Genomic DNA, 18,420 nt, shown 5'->3' with positions numbered 1-18,420 from the left:
ACTGAATTGAACTTGTGATTACCAGTACAATTAAACATCAAGGACTGGATGTGTACTTGATCAACTTTCATGCTGCATTTATAGCTCGAAAACAATTGATCAGCTACACAGAGCTAAATATCTATAACTGTAGCCAAACCCCAGCACTTTTGATAGTGGGGGAGAACACAAGCTTCTACTCATCCCTCAAATGGTTTTTCTTGGTTTTCTTACATAGCAGTGCTGGATATTTTATCTTCACTGCCCATAGATAAAACAAGCAATGAAATGAACAAAAGAGCAAAGAGTAAAAAGAAGTAGGGCACTTAGATAATTTATAAATTAGGAGACGAGAAAAAAAATCATCAAGCTAAAGAATAACGTCTCAAAAGATATACTCAGAGCTCATACCATTATGAAAACATTTTTCCCCTGGACATATCACTAACTGTGTATAGTTGGAAATTAGCTGTGCAAAGACATTAATAAAAAGCTAAAAAAAACAAAAAACCAACCATGATGAGATCTAGCATTAAGAATATTAGAAACTGACAGAAAACATGGGTTTAAACCCCAAGTGCCCTTACAATAGCTGTATTACCTAGGTAAACCTGGGCAGAGCACTTCATCTCTTTAATACACAGTCCATTCATAAAACCAGGGATAATAAAATCGACCCTAATTATATTACAAGGTTTACCTGAGACCCAAATGACATAATATATGTTGAAGCATTTTGGAAGCCGTTAAAAATCATGCAAAAAATTAAAGGGAGTATCTTTATTTTAATATGATGAAGGGTTAACTGGTTTTCTGTTTTAAAAGCAGGGATGTGTTTTTTTAATCCTTCTTAGTTCTTGTTTTGTTCTTTTCAGTTTGAAAATACTATGGATACCATCATATTTACTTATGACATAAACTTGTTTCTTCTTCCCTGTAGAACTTTTTCCATCCCTTATCCACAGAAAGAACTGAAAAAATATCTTCATCTAAAACTCTTAATAATTTTCTAAAGCAGTAATGTAACCAATCCCTTAACTAATATCAAAGACTATACAATATAGTATGGTGACTTCTACTCCAGATTACATCATTAATTTGTAATGGTCCAAAAGCAAATCACTTAAATATCTAGATGCTTTTTTTTTTAATCTATGCAAATAGGAGAACATTAGCGTGACCAACTTACCTGATGAGGAAAAATTCACCTTTAATTAAAAGGTGAAAGCACTGTAAAATTATGAGAGAAAACTCTCCTTCTACTCTACCACTACAGCAATGTCCTTTGATAATATGAAATTACTAAATAAATCACTAATAGTATGCATGTTGTTGTTGTTAGTTGCCATTCGAAGCTATAAAAACAACATGAGAAATGACTGATTTCCTTATTCAACAGAGATGTTCCAAAAACGAACAAACCAGCATCACAAGGATAGAAAAGGAGAAAAGAAATATTCTTTACCAGAATATTTAAGGATGTGCTTTTTAAAAAGGTATCTCCTATATACACACAATCACAAAGGAAATCCATCCATCCTAAACAGTTGTCCCTCAAAATATTAATACTGTCTTTCTAGAAAAGTGAGCATTTAACTATGCTTATTTCTCACCTTATGTATAGTAAGGCATATCCATAAAGACAACTGAAGTTAGTTCCTTTGCTATTATCTTTTATTTATTAGGTGAAAGTAACTGTATTATGATTATCAACCAAGGATATCAGTTTTAGTAATTTTTTCACAAATCATCCAAGCATCGTAACAGTTTCAGTAACTTTTTCACAAATTATATTTCACCAATAACTGTTCTGTGAAATAAACTATTATTTTTGCAAGATGACTCAGACTACAGAACTATTAATTGTACTGTTTGATGATTTATTACTAACGGTTTCTGTAACTGATTGTTTTAAAAATCTAAACATGCCAAACCAGTAGAAAGACATGTTTTTCTTGTTTTGTTAAAAGGTACCCCTGATATATAAGTAGTGGATTTAAAAGAACATGGCTATGAAAACAGCAGAATTTGAAGAGCTTTTTATACTTCATACAGTGACTAGAGAGATATGGAAACACAGCACAATGGTGCTATTAAACCATAACAAGTAAAATGTGGAGGCAAAAGGGCTTAAATCCAAGTAAATATCTAATATACCATAAATTGATAAATGGCAAAAATGCCTGATTCTTTGGCTTTAACTTTAAAATGAGTGTACTTGAATAAAATTCTGTTGCACTAGAGGAGTGTGAATAAAGTATAACAGCACAGTAAACATTTATTTATAACTCCTCCATGTGGTTTTTCAAACATTTTTTCTTATTATAGTGTATCATCATACTTCCACGTTTCTCATCTAAGCTACTGCAAAAACTACTTTTAAAAATAAACCAGTTATCACAATATACAGACATTATAATATGTGCAATTAACTTTCTTTCAATTTAGCATCTTAATAAATGTATGGAATAAATCTTTTTTGATAGAAATTTGAAGTCAAAACAATGTATGAACCATTTCTTAAATGGATTTCCTTTGTGATATGTGAGTACCTATTTCAAGAAGTCTCCAAATCTTTAACAACTGTAAAATGAAGAGACTAATAATTACCATATTGAAATAAGATCGTATTTTGACTCCTCTTGCCAGATCCCACACTATCACGTTTCCATCATGACCAGCAGAAAAGAGAACTCTAGGATCAAATGGATGTGGTTCAAGAACAAATACTTCATCTTCATGGCCCTGAAATATTTTTGAAGTTTCAAATGATTATAAACAGGTAAAAAAGGGGGGGAAAAACAAAAACAAAAAAAACCAATACGGCAACTTTCGAACATCTATAGAATATGAGTTTTAAGAATTATGAAAGTGGCAAAAAACTTCGAATTTATGTATGTGTAAACAGTCATGAAACTGAGCTATATCACTGTCTAGGGCTAAGCCATCAACTGGTGAAACATGAGATTATTATAAGCTCAACTACCCAAAAAACAGCTAAGATCTACAATATATTTCTAAGCCAAACCTGTTTAACTGCATCTTTAGATTTTTATCAATCCCCCACAGAGCCTGGTTACTCACCTAGCAAGTGAGACTTTTAAGCTAACATAAAAGACTTTAATCCTTAATGAGAATATTCCATTAGACGACTTCAATTATAATAAATAAAAACTAGTCTTTTTTCTTACCATCAGGACATGAATTAGCTGACCAGTGTAAGAATTCCAAACTTTCAGAGTCATGTTATTAACTGCGGTTATAACTGTATTGTCATGTCGATCCCAAGCTACCATGGTAACTTTCATTTTTGTGATTTTATCTTCTATTCCTTGAAGGTTTTGGCTGAAAGTGATGGAGGCAGCATTTTACACTGACAGAACTGATTAAAATAGTAGTATGACAAAAACTAAATGTATTTTGTTATAATTTACATTTATATTCACTAGCATGAATAACTATCACTTAGCAGTAATTGAGAACAGTTAAAATCAACACAGAATGATGGCAAAAATCACTGCTCTGAATAAGGAAACCTATGATTCTAGCTCTCCTAGGCTGCCAGAAACAGATGACCTTGGGTAAATATCACTGCTATAAAACTACACAGATCCAGGAACTCTGTATCATGTTGCTCACTTTCTACCCTTTATAGTTGTGGTCATGGGTGCTAACTGCTCTGCTCTCCCATCCGAGACTACTACACGCAAATACAAGTAGAGAAAAACAAAACATTAAAACCAAAGAAACAGTTGCAAACTGTAATATAATTTCTATAGGCTGGAGAAAACCACATGGTAACCCTGTGTTTGACAGAACATTACATGTTCTGGTTTCCGATGAAAACAGTTACACCTTATTCTTATTACATTGCTATCATTGTTCCCTTAACAAAATTGAAGTGAAAAAACATTAATGTAGCAGGTCTTCTCATATATATGGCAAAAAAATCATTTCATAAAAATCAATGCCTCTCATCTCCAAGAGCACCTCTAGTTATTGCAGAAAAGTAATCATTTTAACCTGAATTATGGTATATGATTTTATATGCTGAGAGTTGCTCCAACCTGTAATATAGCATACTTCAAATGATCTATGTAGTATTTCAAATTTGATCTCTTACCCTGCTGGTCGAGTAGTCATATCCAACAAAATGCTCTTCCATTCTCTTCGTTTAAATTGCCAAATACGAGCTGTACCATCACGACTCCCACTTACAAACCTATATTAAGAGGCACCCCCACCAGAGGGAAAAAAAAGTCACAAGCTTTACCAAAATTCATTTTTTCCAGAGTTCTATTTTTTAAAAAAATACTAAAAAAGATAATATTCATCTTTACTTACACAGCAATGTAATACAATAGAGATTATAAGATACTCTCTGCAGATCTAAGAACTTCTGACATTTTATGGGCTTTAAAAATTTTATATTAACATTGAAAAGTGATACAAGGCCACTATTTACTACCCTAGAAATACAATTGATGTTTTCCAGTGGGAAGATACTGGTTTTCTTTCCAATATTAAAGAACTTAATTTGTTCTACTCCAGTTGCTTAAAATAGCTTTACTTCCTTTTAAAATAAGAACATGGAAGATTTAACATAGTATCAGGCAAGTTTATTATCAACCAACAGTTCTGTCTCAAATATTACACTGTGATATATTTTCATTCTCCATCAAAAGCTACTCCACACTTTGGTAAGTACAGAAAATACACTGTTGTTCACTACGAGTTGGAACTGACTCTATGGCAATGGTTTTGGTTTATTTATTTATTTATTTATTTTGTTTCAAAGGCTACAGACTGCTTAATATAAAGGTCAAGATCTTTACTTTAGATGGTCAGTTTCTATAAAACACCAAAATCTGACCACTACTAGAATTATTGTTATTTCATAATTTTAAAATTGGAATTAAATTTGACAAACACAAAATTTTACCTGTTACTAGTGTTGGAAAACTGGATACTGTCAACTTTGTCCTATATATAAACAGAAAAACAAAAAAAAGGATACTGAATATGAACTTTCAGGCACACATAAATTACACTCATATAATTATTTTAACCAATACTTACAGTATGAAACTCCAACTCTGATATTTTCTCTGGCTGACCTGATCCAAAAAAATAAACTCTAATAATATGATCTGTGCTTCCTGTGGCCAGAAACATCCCACCTATGAGGAGTAACAGCAAACATTTCTCAGTAAAACACAATTTCAAAATCACAGAAAATTAGTACATAAAATACACACAGCATTACAACAATAAATATTAAACAATTAATATTTTACTCCAAAATCACTCCTATTCTTCTTAAATAATACATTTAGCCTGAATTTAAGAAAAACATTTGCTAATATAGCACTAAGATGAATTTTTCATATTTACAGAAGTGAAGTTTTGCTCTAAACAACTTTTTTCACTAAGTGATTACATATAATCTTACCATGTTAAAATTATCAGGCATACTCACTAGAAGACATTCTTTCACCCTGCTAAAATCTCCCTCTTGCCCCTTTTTCCCACTTGTCAAAATTCTATCAAACTTTTTAAAGTTCAGCTGAGTATGTTGTCATTACAAACTTTCCAAACGAATGAGAGTTCTCTCCTCTGATAGGACACTGTCTTGTAGCACATACATTCTATCCTGTATTATAGTTATTTGTATATACAATTTACTTCCTCTGAAGAGCAATATTCTCCCATGGTGTTGAAAACAGTGCTTGTATATAATTAAATATTTAATACTTTTGTTAAATGATCTATGTACTGAACCCCTTTTAAACATATCAAACAGATTATCTGTGAAAGGAGAGCATAAATTTAGAATATTCTGAATGCATGGACACTGCCTATATTTATGTTACCACTACAAGAAAAACTGTCCTCATGTCAGTAGCACTAGGAACCTAGAAGTCAGAAACTCAGGATGTTTACTTATTAATATGGGGAAAACACAGCCCCTTCATCAATATGCTATTTCTCATGTTTCATTTTATTTTCTTGTCACTTTACTTTAGATTCCCAGATCATAACTACTTTAGAAAAAACAAGTAAAACAAATCAAAAGACCCTATCACCCATTCAAAATTCTGCTCCATAAACTTCACAACATAACTGGAATATCAGCATTGCCATGCCTACTTTAAAAAAAAAAAAAACAATTTGGTGCAAAGTAACTAAAAGGTACACATATCAATTACATTTATTTTACTGAGCTATGGGAAATCTCCAAAATCCATGGAAATATAAGCTAGATTTAAAATATATATCTCTTAATGAAACAACTATTCAAAGACTTATCCTTCTCTTTAACAAAGTCAATCTCAAAACTATTATATTCTCTCCTATCAGAGCATTAGTCTTCTGAAAGAAAACTATTAGTTGTGTGATTATAAGCTAAACTCTAGCAAATTACAAATATTTCTAAATTAATTTATGATCATTCTGATTTGCTATAGCTCTCTGGAATATGTATAATATGATTTATAATACAGCAGTAAATATTTTCCAAAATTTTATGTTTTCCACTAGAAGCTTTCAATATAAAACTTTAAGTTAAAAATTAGGGAAAAATACCCTACCAGCACTGAAAGAAGAACAGATCATTTGAACTCCAGGCCGAGGGCGCTCTGTAAATTTTGCAGGTCTTGGACTATAATACAAAAAATAAACAATTAAAAATACCCTAAAGGGACCAGTAATGCCAGAAATAAGCTGTTTCAAAAAATAATCACAGAAGGACAAAATTAAATAAGTAGCAACAGATGGCTCCCTTCCTAAAAACAAGTTAGAAATCATTATGTGTCATGATCAGCAGACCTTGTGGAAATTCTAGATGGAGATTTCGTAGAGCTCCTGGTTACACAACAATCCATACATGGAACAATCTCAAAGTCACTGTCACACCAAACACTTATCCCAGTCAAAATCTGAAGACTAGCTGACTCTTATGTCAACTACAATGCTCAACTGAAACAGTGATATACAGAAAATAGGTAACACTTCACTATATTTACATTACTTCTATAATAGTATTACAGATTTTATATTTTATATTAATAATACTGACACTGAATGTTTACTGTTACCATCAATCATATTAAGAAAAGTAAATTACATTATAGATTTCAGTCATCATACTAGCTCCACTACATACAGTGCAATGACTGTTTCAGAAGCTCTACTTAACATTTTGATCTGGTTTTTCCTCAGACTATTAGGGAAGAAAAATGCAAACATAATTAGAGCCACAGAGCAATTTTTGTCTTGTGGTTACACATTTAGGGGAAAAAATGTATTGATAAAATATTTCTGATTTCTTAATTATATATTCTGTCTTAAACATAATCTTCAAATAACTTCTCCTATTGATACAGAACACAATAGAAAGTATTTGTTAATTTTTTTAATTAATAAATTTGCATATAATTTTTTTGAAAAGAATACCTGTAACAATTTTTTTAATCTTCACAGGTTCTGATATTATAGCTGAACATAATACAGTTTAAAGAAATAGAAATTTGTTAGAACATTTGTAAAGTCTAAGCGTTTATTCATAGCAAAATTAAACTGCTTGTAATTTAAGTAAATTAATCTGAAATTATGAAAGCAAATAAATGCACTACTTTCATTAATATCTTACGGATCACAGCTGTACATTTTGTTAATTTTTGGCAAACTGCTCATGTAAGTGCCAACTAACCATTTAGCTGAACTATACAACCAAAAGTGCAAATACTCATACAGACTGCATTCTAAAAAGAGATTTTACATTATATTTTTAAAAAGAAAAACCAAATAAATAAGCAGGCACCAAGAATTTATTTTTATATGAAAATCTGAGGAAATATCTTCAGACAGGACCTTGGACTTAAGACTGTCTCTGGGTTCAAATCCCAGCTCTGCCACTTATCAGATAGGTGACCTTAGGCAAGTTAACATTTTGGAACGTCATGTCTCCTCATCTATAAAATGGGAATAACAACAGAACCTATCTCAGAGATGTGGGGAGAATTAAATTAGTATAATCCATGTAAAGTGCCTGCACACATCTAGCACTCAAAAAATATTAGTATTTTTAGTATTCTAACTAGGTACAACCAGTTCTAAACTGTCCATCAATAAATAACTGCTATTTAGTTTGGTACAGTGGTTAAGCAGGTCTTCTGACAGTATACTTCCAGTATTCAAATCCTGGCTCCAACAGACAGTGAGTTGCCTGTGCCTCATTTTCTCCCCATTAGCCCTAGAGATAATAATAGTATCTTCCTCATAGGGTTGTTGTTAAGGATTAATAATAAATGTAAAATTGCTTACAGCTAGCTTGACAGACTAAGTGCTTAATAACAATTTGTAATAATTATTATCATCTGTATTGGGTCCCTGAGTGGTGCAAACAGTTACGCACTCAGCCACTAACTGTAAAGTTGGCAGTTTGAATCTGCCCAGAAGTGCCTTGGAAGAAATGCCTGGCAATCTACTTCCAAAAGATCACAACCACTGAAAACCCTAAGAAGCACAGCTCTGCTCGGAAACACATGGGACCACCATGAGTCAGAAATGACTCAAATCAATTGATTTGGTTTGGTTTATTTTTCTTCTTCTCCTTATACCTAATCTAAGTAAGCTTAGGACAGGTGCCTCCTACTCAGAGATAACTTGAGACAACTTCTGAGTCACCCAGCCATTCAAATTACCCATCTAAGAAGCACTATCTTTACTGGTGGGAGTTGTTACCATATACATAAACTCTGTATAAAAGTGAATTTATTAAGAGATTTGGGTTTTTCTAAAGCTGCTTTCATTTACTGATAGGACTGATTTTTTTTTTCAATTAATTCATATAGCTGGGTGGCTGAAGTCCCTTTCTCAATAGATTATACAAAAGCATTGCAACACAATACACTTTTTGCCTTTGCTTAGAAATTAAAGCCTCTATGACATGAATATAGAAAAAATCCACATCTTGACAAAATTTTTGGCAGTACCAACCACACAAAAATCCAGAAATGAAAAAACAGGTGTCCCAAGGCCTATTTCTAAGGGGAAGTATGAATTATCCTTATTTTTATGCCTAGCTCTGGCTTAAAATATTTTAAGGGACAATTCTAATAACAAAGAGAATACTACTTACAGACAACTAGAATAAACTTATATGCCAAAAATAGAAAAATCACTTAGCACAGTATGGAACAACAACTCAGTGGAATATAATACAGCTATTAAAATTATTACAAATGCCTATGACAAGAATGCCTATGTCAAGAATGCCTATATTAAGGAAAATACAGAAAGGTTGAAAATCATACATTCTCCCTAATTACATCTATATAAAAGCACATTCATGCAAAAAAAACTATTACGTTAGTGCAGTGAGTCTATGAGTGATTCTATATAAAGGTTCTGTTATAAAGAAAAATCATTTACACGGAATAACTCACTTCTCTAGGATCTAAATAAATGAAACATTATTGTACTTAGCAATGTAATCTTTAAGAAGCACAGCAAGGTGAGAGTTTAACAGTGTAAAATCATTTTGCTGCTCTCTTAATTTGAAGACTGCTAATCACTTGCTTCTTTTCTAAGACATAAGATAGGAAAAGACAAAAGTACCCTAATCAGATAGGTGCACAAAGAGGTAAAAATACTCAAAGGAAAACAAAGAACAATTAGTAATTGCTCTTGTCCTAACGATCAGTAATATAATTGATTTCAACTTTTAACTAAATATCTATTAGAATGCCTTTAAATATTAAGAATGCAACTAAGGTGAAATCCATTTGCTTTCTTCAAAGCAGTATGTCTTTGATCACAGTTTTTTTCCAAACGAAGCATAGCTGTTTCATTATTTTACTGAACTGCCAGGACCCCCTCAATGCCCACCATAAGAAGCATTCTTGAGAAATGTTCATAAAGTTTAAGAAGCATATCTTAGTTAAGAAACAATTATCTAAACCCTACTGTTTTAAAATAACCAAGATATACATAAATTATTTTATGAAATAACTCAACTTAGGCTGATAATTTATAAACAGAAGTCAGTGATAGTTATTGGAATATACGTTCTAGTCTGAATGAGAACGTTTGCTTCCTTCACAGACCACCTATGGGGCAAATAAAGTACTGTCTCTCCTCACTACATCCAGCTTAAGTTGAGGTATGGTATAGAAAGGAATCCTGGATGATGCAAATGCGTAAATGCTCAACTATTAACCAAAAGGGTGGCAGTTCAACCCCACCCAGAAGTGCCTTGGAAGAAAGGCCTGGCTATCTGGCTTCCAAAAGATCACAGCATGACAACCCTATGGAATGCAGTTCTACTCCACATACATACAGTTGCCATCAGTAGGATTCATCTTGAGGGGGATGTTTCTTTGTTTGTTTATGGTGTAGAAAGCATGGGACCAAATGGCATGGGACAAAAGTTCTAGTCCTGGCCTTGTCATTTTTTTAAACCATGGGAAAAGTCATTTACTCTTTCTTGGCCTCAGTGTCCTGAATCAAAACATACTGTCCACATAAAACAGATACTATCAACCTGAGACCAGAAGAACTAAATGGTGCCTGGCTACCACCAATGACTGCCCTGACGGAATACAACAGAGTACCTGATGAAGCAGGAGAAGGGTGGGGTGCAGAACTCAAATTCTAGTAAAAAGACCAGACTTAATGGTCTAAGACTAGAGGAAAGCATGGTCCCTGGATTCTCTTATCAGCCCAGAACTAGAACAATTTCCGAGGCCAACTCTTCAGTCAAAAACTGGACTGGACCATGGCACATAAAATGATACTTAAGAGCGTGCTTCGCTCAAGTAGATACATGAGACTAAATGGGCAGCTCCTGTTTGGAGGTGAGATGAGAAGGCAGAGAGGGTTAGGAGCTGGTTGAATGGACACTGGAAATCAGGGGTGGAACGGAGGAGTGTGCTGTCACAGTATAGGGAGAGCAATTAGGGTTACATAACAATGTATGTATAAATTTTTGTATAAGAGACTAACTTGAAACGTAAACTTTCACTTTAACTACAACAATCAATAAAAATAAATTAAAAAATTACACACAGAAAGAAGTGATAATAAGACAACGGTATTTTAAAAGAAAGAGAGATATGGCTAGGAAAAAAGTGAAAAAATAAAAATGCTAACATTAGAAAACTTTCTTTGAAGCATGAAAGAAAAAAGATTAAGGCATAAAAATAAAAGGAGTCAGTAAAACAACTTGTCTATTTGCCTCAAGGACAATCTGGAATAAGAGGAAGAAATGGAATATGTGGCTAATTGCCTCCATGAACACTTGCCTCCTTTGCCATGAGATTAGAACTTAGAACTTGATGGTGCCCAGCTATCATTACTGAACATTTTGATCAAAGATTCTATGATCAAAGAATCTCTGATCAAAGGGGAAAAATATAGAACAAAATTTCATGAAATCCAGACTTTCTGGAACCATGGAGGCTGGAAGAACCCCTGAAACTATTGCCATCAGTTAATCTTTAAATCTTAAACCAAAAATATCCCTTGAAGTCGTCTTAAAACCAAACAACAGTTTAGCTTAAACAGTAAACAATGTCTGCCTTGAGCACTGTGCTCTTTTAAGAACTATCTATCTGGGATCAAAATGACAACAGCAACTCGAAAGAGTAGATGGGAAACTTAGGGGGCAGTGAATTTAAAAATGGGAGAGGAACAGTTTGGAAAAGGAGGGTAAGAATGGTTGCACAACTTGAAGAATGTAATCAATGTCAGTAAATTGTACATGTAGAAATTGCTGAACCGGTGTATCTTTTACTGTGTATACTTTCAATAACAAAAAATACATATATAAAAAAAAAAGAAAAAGGTCAATAATATTCAGTGAAGAGCCAAAAAGATTTCTGGTCTTTAATCAAGGAGAAACAGTAAATTATTCCTATCAACTACTCTACACTTTTGCAATCTCAACCATTAATCACATTTGCTTATGAAATAAAATAGGAACTGACTTTATTTTAAGGGTTCCAGCATCCCAGAGCCAAAAACAAATAGTGCCGTCTGCCCCAGTAGAAGACAGGTATCTCTTTGAGCCACTGCACAATGGTGAGAACTGAAACACAATCACAGAAAAAAAAAAATCTTTACAAGACTGACACAGTCCAAATAATAAAATCCACTTTTTACCATACAAACAGCAACTAATAATAACTTAGTCAGAAAATACTAACAAACCAACCAAAGTCACAATTATTCTGTTATTTAAAGTTCGCATATTTTTAAAGAAAACAGGACTACGCCTTTCTTCATTTTGGTTTGCCTTTACAATAGGATTATAAAAGTGACTTCTTAAAAATTACTTTAAATTATAACCAAAGAGGAGTTTGCAGAGATTAAAGCACAGTTACCTGTAGTGATGTTATAGATGCACTGTGCCCCTGAAGAACAGCCAAAGGTGCACATGTTCGAAGACACCACACTCGAATCATTTTATCACAACTTCCAGCGGCTATCATGGTATTCTCATAGTTTACAGCCATGTCTGATATTTCAGCAGCATGCCCTCTTAAAGTAGCTAGCAATCTTCCATCATCTGTTGCCCAGATTTTCACAAGACAGTCATCAGAACCCTTAAAACAAGAATGGATATTAATGCCATCAACCCTAAAAATTTTAATTCAAATTCTTAACACAGATTTTAAAAAAAAATCAGATTAAAAAACAATCTTATCTGTTATGTACACTTCCAAGCAATTATATTAAGTTATGAAAGTGTTAAATATTTGTGTTAGCAATTTTTCTCCAGAAAAGCCTCTTTTATTAACTTACTCACTTATAAAGAACACCTGTGTACCTACTATCCAAGAGGAGAAGCAGGATGCAGCCAATGACTAACATTTACTTATGGTTCCCTACCTATCCATCCAAGGTAACTATTATCTGGAATCTTGTGACAGAATTTAAATTTGTAAAGTAACAAAACAAAATTATAATTGCAAAATAAATATACTATATGATGGTGACCAATCCTATCTATGTTATTTTATTATAAAAAACTGATGGTAAGCTAATTTTGGGCTTTCTCTCCCAGTAAGTTAAAACATAATACATTATGAATTTCTCATCTGCTGATCTTCAATTAAATACATTACATGTAACATCATTCCAAACCAACTATCAGAAAAGAATTAATCCTATCTGTATGAAGTCAAGAAAAATAGATGAATTACTTGTTAGCTATCGCAGTGTAAATTCAGGAAGAAATTGTAAAGGATCCACAATTTCCTATGAATTGCTGTATTTAGAAATAAATATTCTGACTCATACAGTCAAAGTTAATATTACAACTTTCAGGCTTCTTTATTATTATAAAAATTTTAAATATACAAATACACAAAAAAAGTAGAGAACAGTGTCATTAATTCTCATATAATCATCCCCCAAATTAAAAAATGATGAATATTTCGGACACATTTTCTAGTCTTTAGCATAAAATTAAAATAGAAAAATGTTTTGAAAGATGTAGTTTACTAAGGTTGCATGTTAGAATTCTTTCTCACCTTCCAATCTTAAAAAGAAAAAAAAAAAAAAAACCCGCTTGTATGTCTCATTAGAAAGTACTCAGGGTACCTAATATAAGTTTTTTGCTTCACACTGATAATACAGATATGACATATGGTATAAATGATCACAAACACAATATTAACAGTACATGTTAAATGATGTACCTTGAATCAGATCCTATCAATACTACTTAGAACACTCCCAACTAACTGTAACGCCAGTTCCAGTGAATGAACTTTGAAGTAAATTAAATAGGTTACCAACCACTTAGAAATACTAATAATAAACCTTATCCACCTTAAAATCTACTATTCCCATCACATTCATATAATTTTAGGCAGTTTGTCTATAAAATAAGGTTAAATTGGATGGTCTGTAAGGTTCCTTCCACCTTTAAAATTCTTTGATTCAGGCATTAATTTATCCAATTTCCGTGTGATTAATATTTGGCTGTCTAGTTATGTGCCAACCACTAGAATACAAGGATGAGATACAAAGATACAATAAAATGTCTTAAGTGCTATACTGTTATCTGTAAAGACCCAAACAAGGGAGCAGTTCATTGTTCCTGAGCAGTGGAGAGGTAGAGTCTGGAAAGGAACCCAGAAGTGATGCTCAGACAGCTCTTATGCATGAAGAGGCAATGCAGTTGTAGTAGCGTAGACCACAAACTCCAGGGAAAACATCTGGATTCATGATCTAGCACTATCACTTTCTAGTTATGTGACCTTTGGCAAGTTACATACCGTTCCTGTGCCTGTTTTCTCATCTGTATCTACCTCATAAGTTGTTGTAAAGACTAAATGAGTTAATGCAGGTGAAAAGCTAAAACAATGTCTAACACACGGTAAAAGGTAAATATGGACTTTCTACTATCACTGCTTTTGTTGGTAGTAATTTTCTTCTCAGTATTGTTTTAAAAAGAATAAACATTCCACATGGCAACTAGAGAGAAAAGTATTATCAAAGGCATGGAGATGTAAACAATAAAGAGAAGTTCAGGGAACTGTAAGGAGTCTGTAAGCTCACTTAAGAGTGTGATATGTAGGCATGATGGAGAAGTAGTCAGGGAAAAACTGTGGAGAATCATACACGGTATACTAATGAATGGTGTGTAATGGGCATCATTAAAAGATTTCAAGCAGGTGAGTGTTACGATCAGATTTATGTATTCCAAAGATCACCCTGGCATCAGTGTGAATTAGGGTAGAAACTAGGAGGCTAGTTGAAAGTTGTTAACACAGGCCAAAGAGGATGAGTGATTGAACTGAGACTATAATAAGAGAGAGACGTAAGAAGAGATGGTTAAAACAGCAGTTTGGGAAATAAAAGGGACGGGAATTATATCATTGATTGTATGTGGGAAGTGAAGAAAGAGCTCTAGTAGATAGGACTTCAATAAATCTGGATGACAATACCACCTAGCACTTGAAAAGTGTGCTAGGTATTAGTTGAATTAAAAAAAAAGTTTTAAAGCATTCATTCAACTGTCAATTTGTCAATTACTAAATTTCACAAATCAAGTCAATTAAGCCACTTCATTTCATTACATTACCTTCAAAAACTAAAGTAATATTTGGCTCTGACCTGCATTTGGTACAAAAATAAAAATTTGGGTATGCTAATACAGGTAGAGCATATGACAAAAAGTAATATCATAATATTTCATTATGCTTCAGAATACTGGTATACAGTAATTCATTTTGTTCTTATCTGAATGAAACTTTGCTTTACATTCTACTATAGAAGGTGCTTCACATATTTTTCATGATCACAAATAGGAAAAAAACAAATTTTTGACCAAAATGCCAGTTTTAATGAAAGGCACAGTGGCAACCTGTAATGTAAAGTCAGCCTTCAGCACCTATTCACCAATTAAAATCTAACAAGTTCCACTACATTCCTATTGAGCTTATTATTTAGTAATCTCACCAATTTAATATAACTTATAAATTTTATTCTATTTAGACAAGTGCTAAAAAAAATTATCTACATTTTTTCCTCTGAGTGTGTATTATCCCAATTAATCTTTCTTTTCTTTCATGAAATTACAAAGAGATCTAGCTCAACTGGCATAACACAGTTTATAAAGAAAATCTTCTACATTCTACTTTGCTGTACTTTGCCTGGGGTCTTAAAAGCTTGTGAGCAGCCATCTAAGATACTCCACTGGTCTCACCCCATCTGGAGCAAGGGAAAATGAAGAAAACCAAAGACACTTGGAAAAGATTAGTCCAAAGGACTAATGGACCATAACTACCACAGCCTCCACCAGACTGAGCCCTGCACAACTAGATGGTGCCCTGCTACTATCACTGACTGCTCTGACAGTGATCACAACAGAGGGTTTTTTTTTAAGGTGACTGTCAGAAATACAAAATAAATACACAAAAACAATTGAATGAAAAGAATTACGGAGGAGAACAAAAATGCAGAACAAAATTCTAAAAAAAAGACCAGACTTACTGGTCTGACAAAGACTGGAGAAACCCTGAGAGTATGGCCCCCCAGACACGCTTATAGCTCAGTAATGAAGTTACTCCTAGGGTTCACCCTTCAGCCAAAGATTAAACAGCCCATAAAACAAAATTTGACTAAATGGGCACACCAGCCCAGGGACAAGGACGAGAGGGCAGGAAAGCTGGTAATGGGGAACTCAAGGTCAAGAAGGGAGAGTGTTGACATGTCGTGGGGTTGGCAACCAATGTCACAAAACAATGTGTGTATTAATTGTTTAATGAGAAATTAGTTCTGTAAACCTTCACCTAAAGTACAATTTAAAAAAAAAAAAGTTAAAAAAAAATTACAGAGAGAACACTTTGACTGCCCTTTCAGATAAATCTCTCTCTTACTTCCACTATCCTCTTCCATGACCTAGTGAGTAGGAGTAGTTCGCTGTCCCTACCCTTCCTCGTCCTAAAAACACCTGGCAGAATTTCAAACAGAATTCTAAATAACCCTAGCAATTTCTACCTCAGGCATTATTATTTATTATAATTACTTTTATGAAAATCTGAAACTAAAGACGATCTGAGCACAAATTCAACTAAGTTTTTTTTTAAGGTGACTGTCAGGAATACAAAATATACATAAAAATAATTGGAAAGAATTAAGAAAGAAGAAAAATTTACTGGGAAAACATTTTTCTAAGAACAATGAATGTGTTTTAAATGAATGTGGAAGGATAAATTGATACAATTGTTCTTAAATGTAAAACAGAATCTGAATGAACTTTCTTCCTCCAAGACTCCCTCCACCCCAAAAATGTTAATGAGGTCAACAATAAACTAAAGAGTAGGACTTCATCATGTTTCAATCAAAGAAAATCCAAATGTTAACATATCTAAGATATATGAATGAGACGGGTAAGATAGGAATAGAGAAATTCTGAAGTAAACAGAAATCAGATAATTCTAACTTTAGCAAAAACAAATATCTGAGGATTATGTCCTAAGAGGAACAAAACCCACTGCCATCTAGTCAATTCTGTCTTATAGCAACCCTACAGGACAGAGTAGAACTACCCCACAGGATTTCCAAGGAGAGACTGGTGGATTCGAAATGCTGACTTTTTGGTTAGCACCCATAGCTCTTAACCACTGGGCCACCAAAGCAGGGGACAAAAGGCTGGAGCAAAACAGGAAGGAAAATTTGGAAATGCACTGGAGTAAAAGCAGGAAAAAATTTCTACACATTAGTGAAAGTCCTACTAAAATTATACAGCATGATTTTAGAAAGACCTCAACTGACAAACTTTTTGAGTTATTTCAGCAAAACTATAATGCCTAGGGGAAAATTAAGTAGACATTTCTTTTCAATAACAATCTAGATGTTGTTGATAGGGCTTTTAACCACTGCTCCACCAATAATTATAAAGTCATACTTGTGCCTAACAGGATACAACTAGCATGCGTACAGCCAAAAACATACTTGCCCCATTTAGATCTTATATTTTGTAGTAAGTAGTGGAATAAGGGAGGGGAAAAAACCAAAGATTTGTGTTCTCTCTGTCTGTCTCTGTCTCTCTCTCTCTGTCTCTCTCTTTCTCTCTGTCTCTTTTTCTCTGTCTCTCTCTCTCTCACCAAACAACACATTGCTGTTGCCAGTTCCAACTCAAAAAGACTGTAGGATGGAGTAGAACTGCCCCCTAGGGTTCCAAAGAGCAGCTGGTGGATCCCTGAGGGCGTTTCATTTTCTTTTCCAATTTTTTGGGGGGATTTTCTTGTTCTCTTTTTATTTGTTTTGTTTTCTTTTCCCTCTTTTTGTCTTTCTCCTTAACTCAGTTTCTCGTCTCTCTATACCTTCCTTCTCTTCCTATCCCCTGGATTCCGGGCGCTGAGTATCTCTACACCTCCTAGCCAGGCTGTACTTCAACACCTGGGAAAAACTTTTCCAGACCTCGTAGCCTCACCGGTGGGATTCCTGAGAGCTATGCTCTTCTTTTTTCTTTCTGATTTTTATTATTCATTATTTTATTTTCTTCCCCCTTTTTTCTCTCCATTTCATAGTGTCTCATCTCTCCACTCCAACGGCAAGCTCTCCGAGCACTCTTTTTTGTTTGTTTGTATGTTCTCGGCTCCTGTTCCTCTCTCCTCTCTCCCATACCCATCTTAGCTCCACACATCACGATCTACCCCCTCCATCCTGCCTACCTGCACCGTACGCTTAACATCACACCACCAAGCAGCACAGGCACGGCCTACTGGAACCTGCCCTGCAAGGATTACCGACCCGCCCTGGTGGCTGTAGTTAAGTACCACAAACAACCCGTCCCGGTAACTCCTCTTCAGCTAGACCTGCCGTGCTGTACCATACCTGAGCGACTGATCCTGCCAATTGGAGAAGAACGTGAAAAGTAGCGTGCCCACAGACAAGCAAACAACAAAGAACACACAGCCC

The 18,420-nt window shown here is 33.9% G+C and overlaps 1 protein-coding gene across 8 annotated transcripts in view; it reads right to left on the bottom strand.

The window, feature by feature from the left end:
- Nucleotides 1-18,420, bottom strand: part of PHIP (pleckstrin homology domain interacting protein) — a 146,893-nt gene that overhangs the window by 95,065 nt on the left and 33,408 nt on the right. For all 8 annotated transcript variants that reach the window (XR_002825583.1, XM_023740404.1, XM_023740405.1 and 5 more), the window contains 8 exons: nucleotides 12,366-12,587; nucleotides 11,970-12,070; nucleotides 6,570-6,640; nucleotides 5,059-5,159; nucleotides 4,922-4,962; nucleotides 4,103-4,201; nucleotides 3,171-3,324; nucleotides 2,590-2,724 (listed from right to left, as the gene is read on the bottom strand). Coding sequence is in view for 7 of the 8 variants with exons in the window: in XM_023740404.1 (XP_023596172.1) it covers nucleotides 2,590-2,724; nucleotides 3,171-3,324; nucleotides 4,103-4,201; nucleotides 4,922-4,962; nucleotides 5,059-5,159; nucleotides 6,570-6,640; nucleotides 11,970-12,070; nucleotides 12,366-12,587 (924 nt within the window). In the remaining variant the exon portion in view is untranslated. The remainder of the gene's footprint in view (nucleotides 1-2,589; nucleotides 2,725-3,170; nucleotides 3,325-4,102; nucleotides 4,202-4,921; nucleotides 4,963-5,058; nucleotides 5,160-6,569; nucleotides 6,641-11,969; nucleotides 12,071-12,365; nucleotides 12,588-18,420) is intronic.

The sequence above is a fragment of the Trichechus manatus genome, unplaced genomic scaffold (genome assembly GCF_000243295.1).
Source record: "Trichechus manatus latirostris isolate Lorelei unplaced genomic scaffold, TriManLat1.0 scaffold00154, whole genome shotgun sequence".
Taxonomy (NCBI): domain Eukaryota; kingdom Metazoa; phylum Chordata; class Mammalia; order Sirenia; family Trichechidae; genus Trichechus; species Trichechus manatus.
The sequence above is the reverse complement of the archived record's forward strand: the minus strand, read 5'-3'. Positions and strand labels throughout refer to the sequence as shown.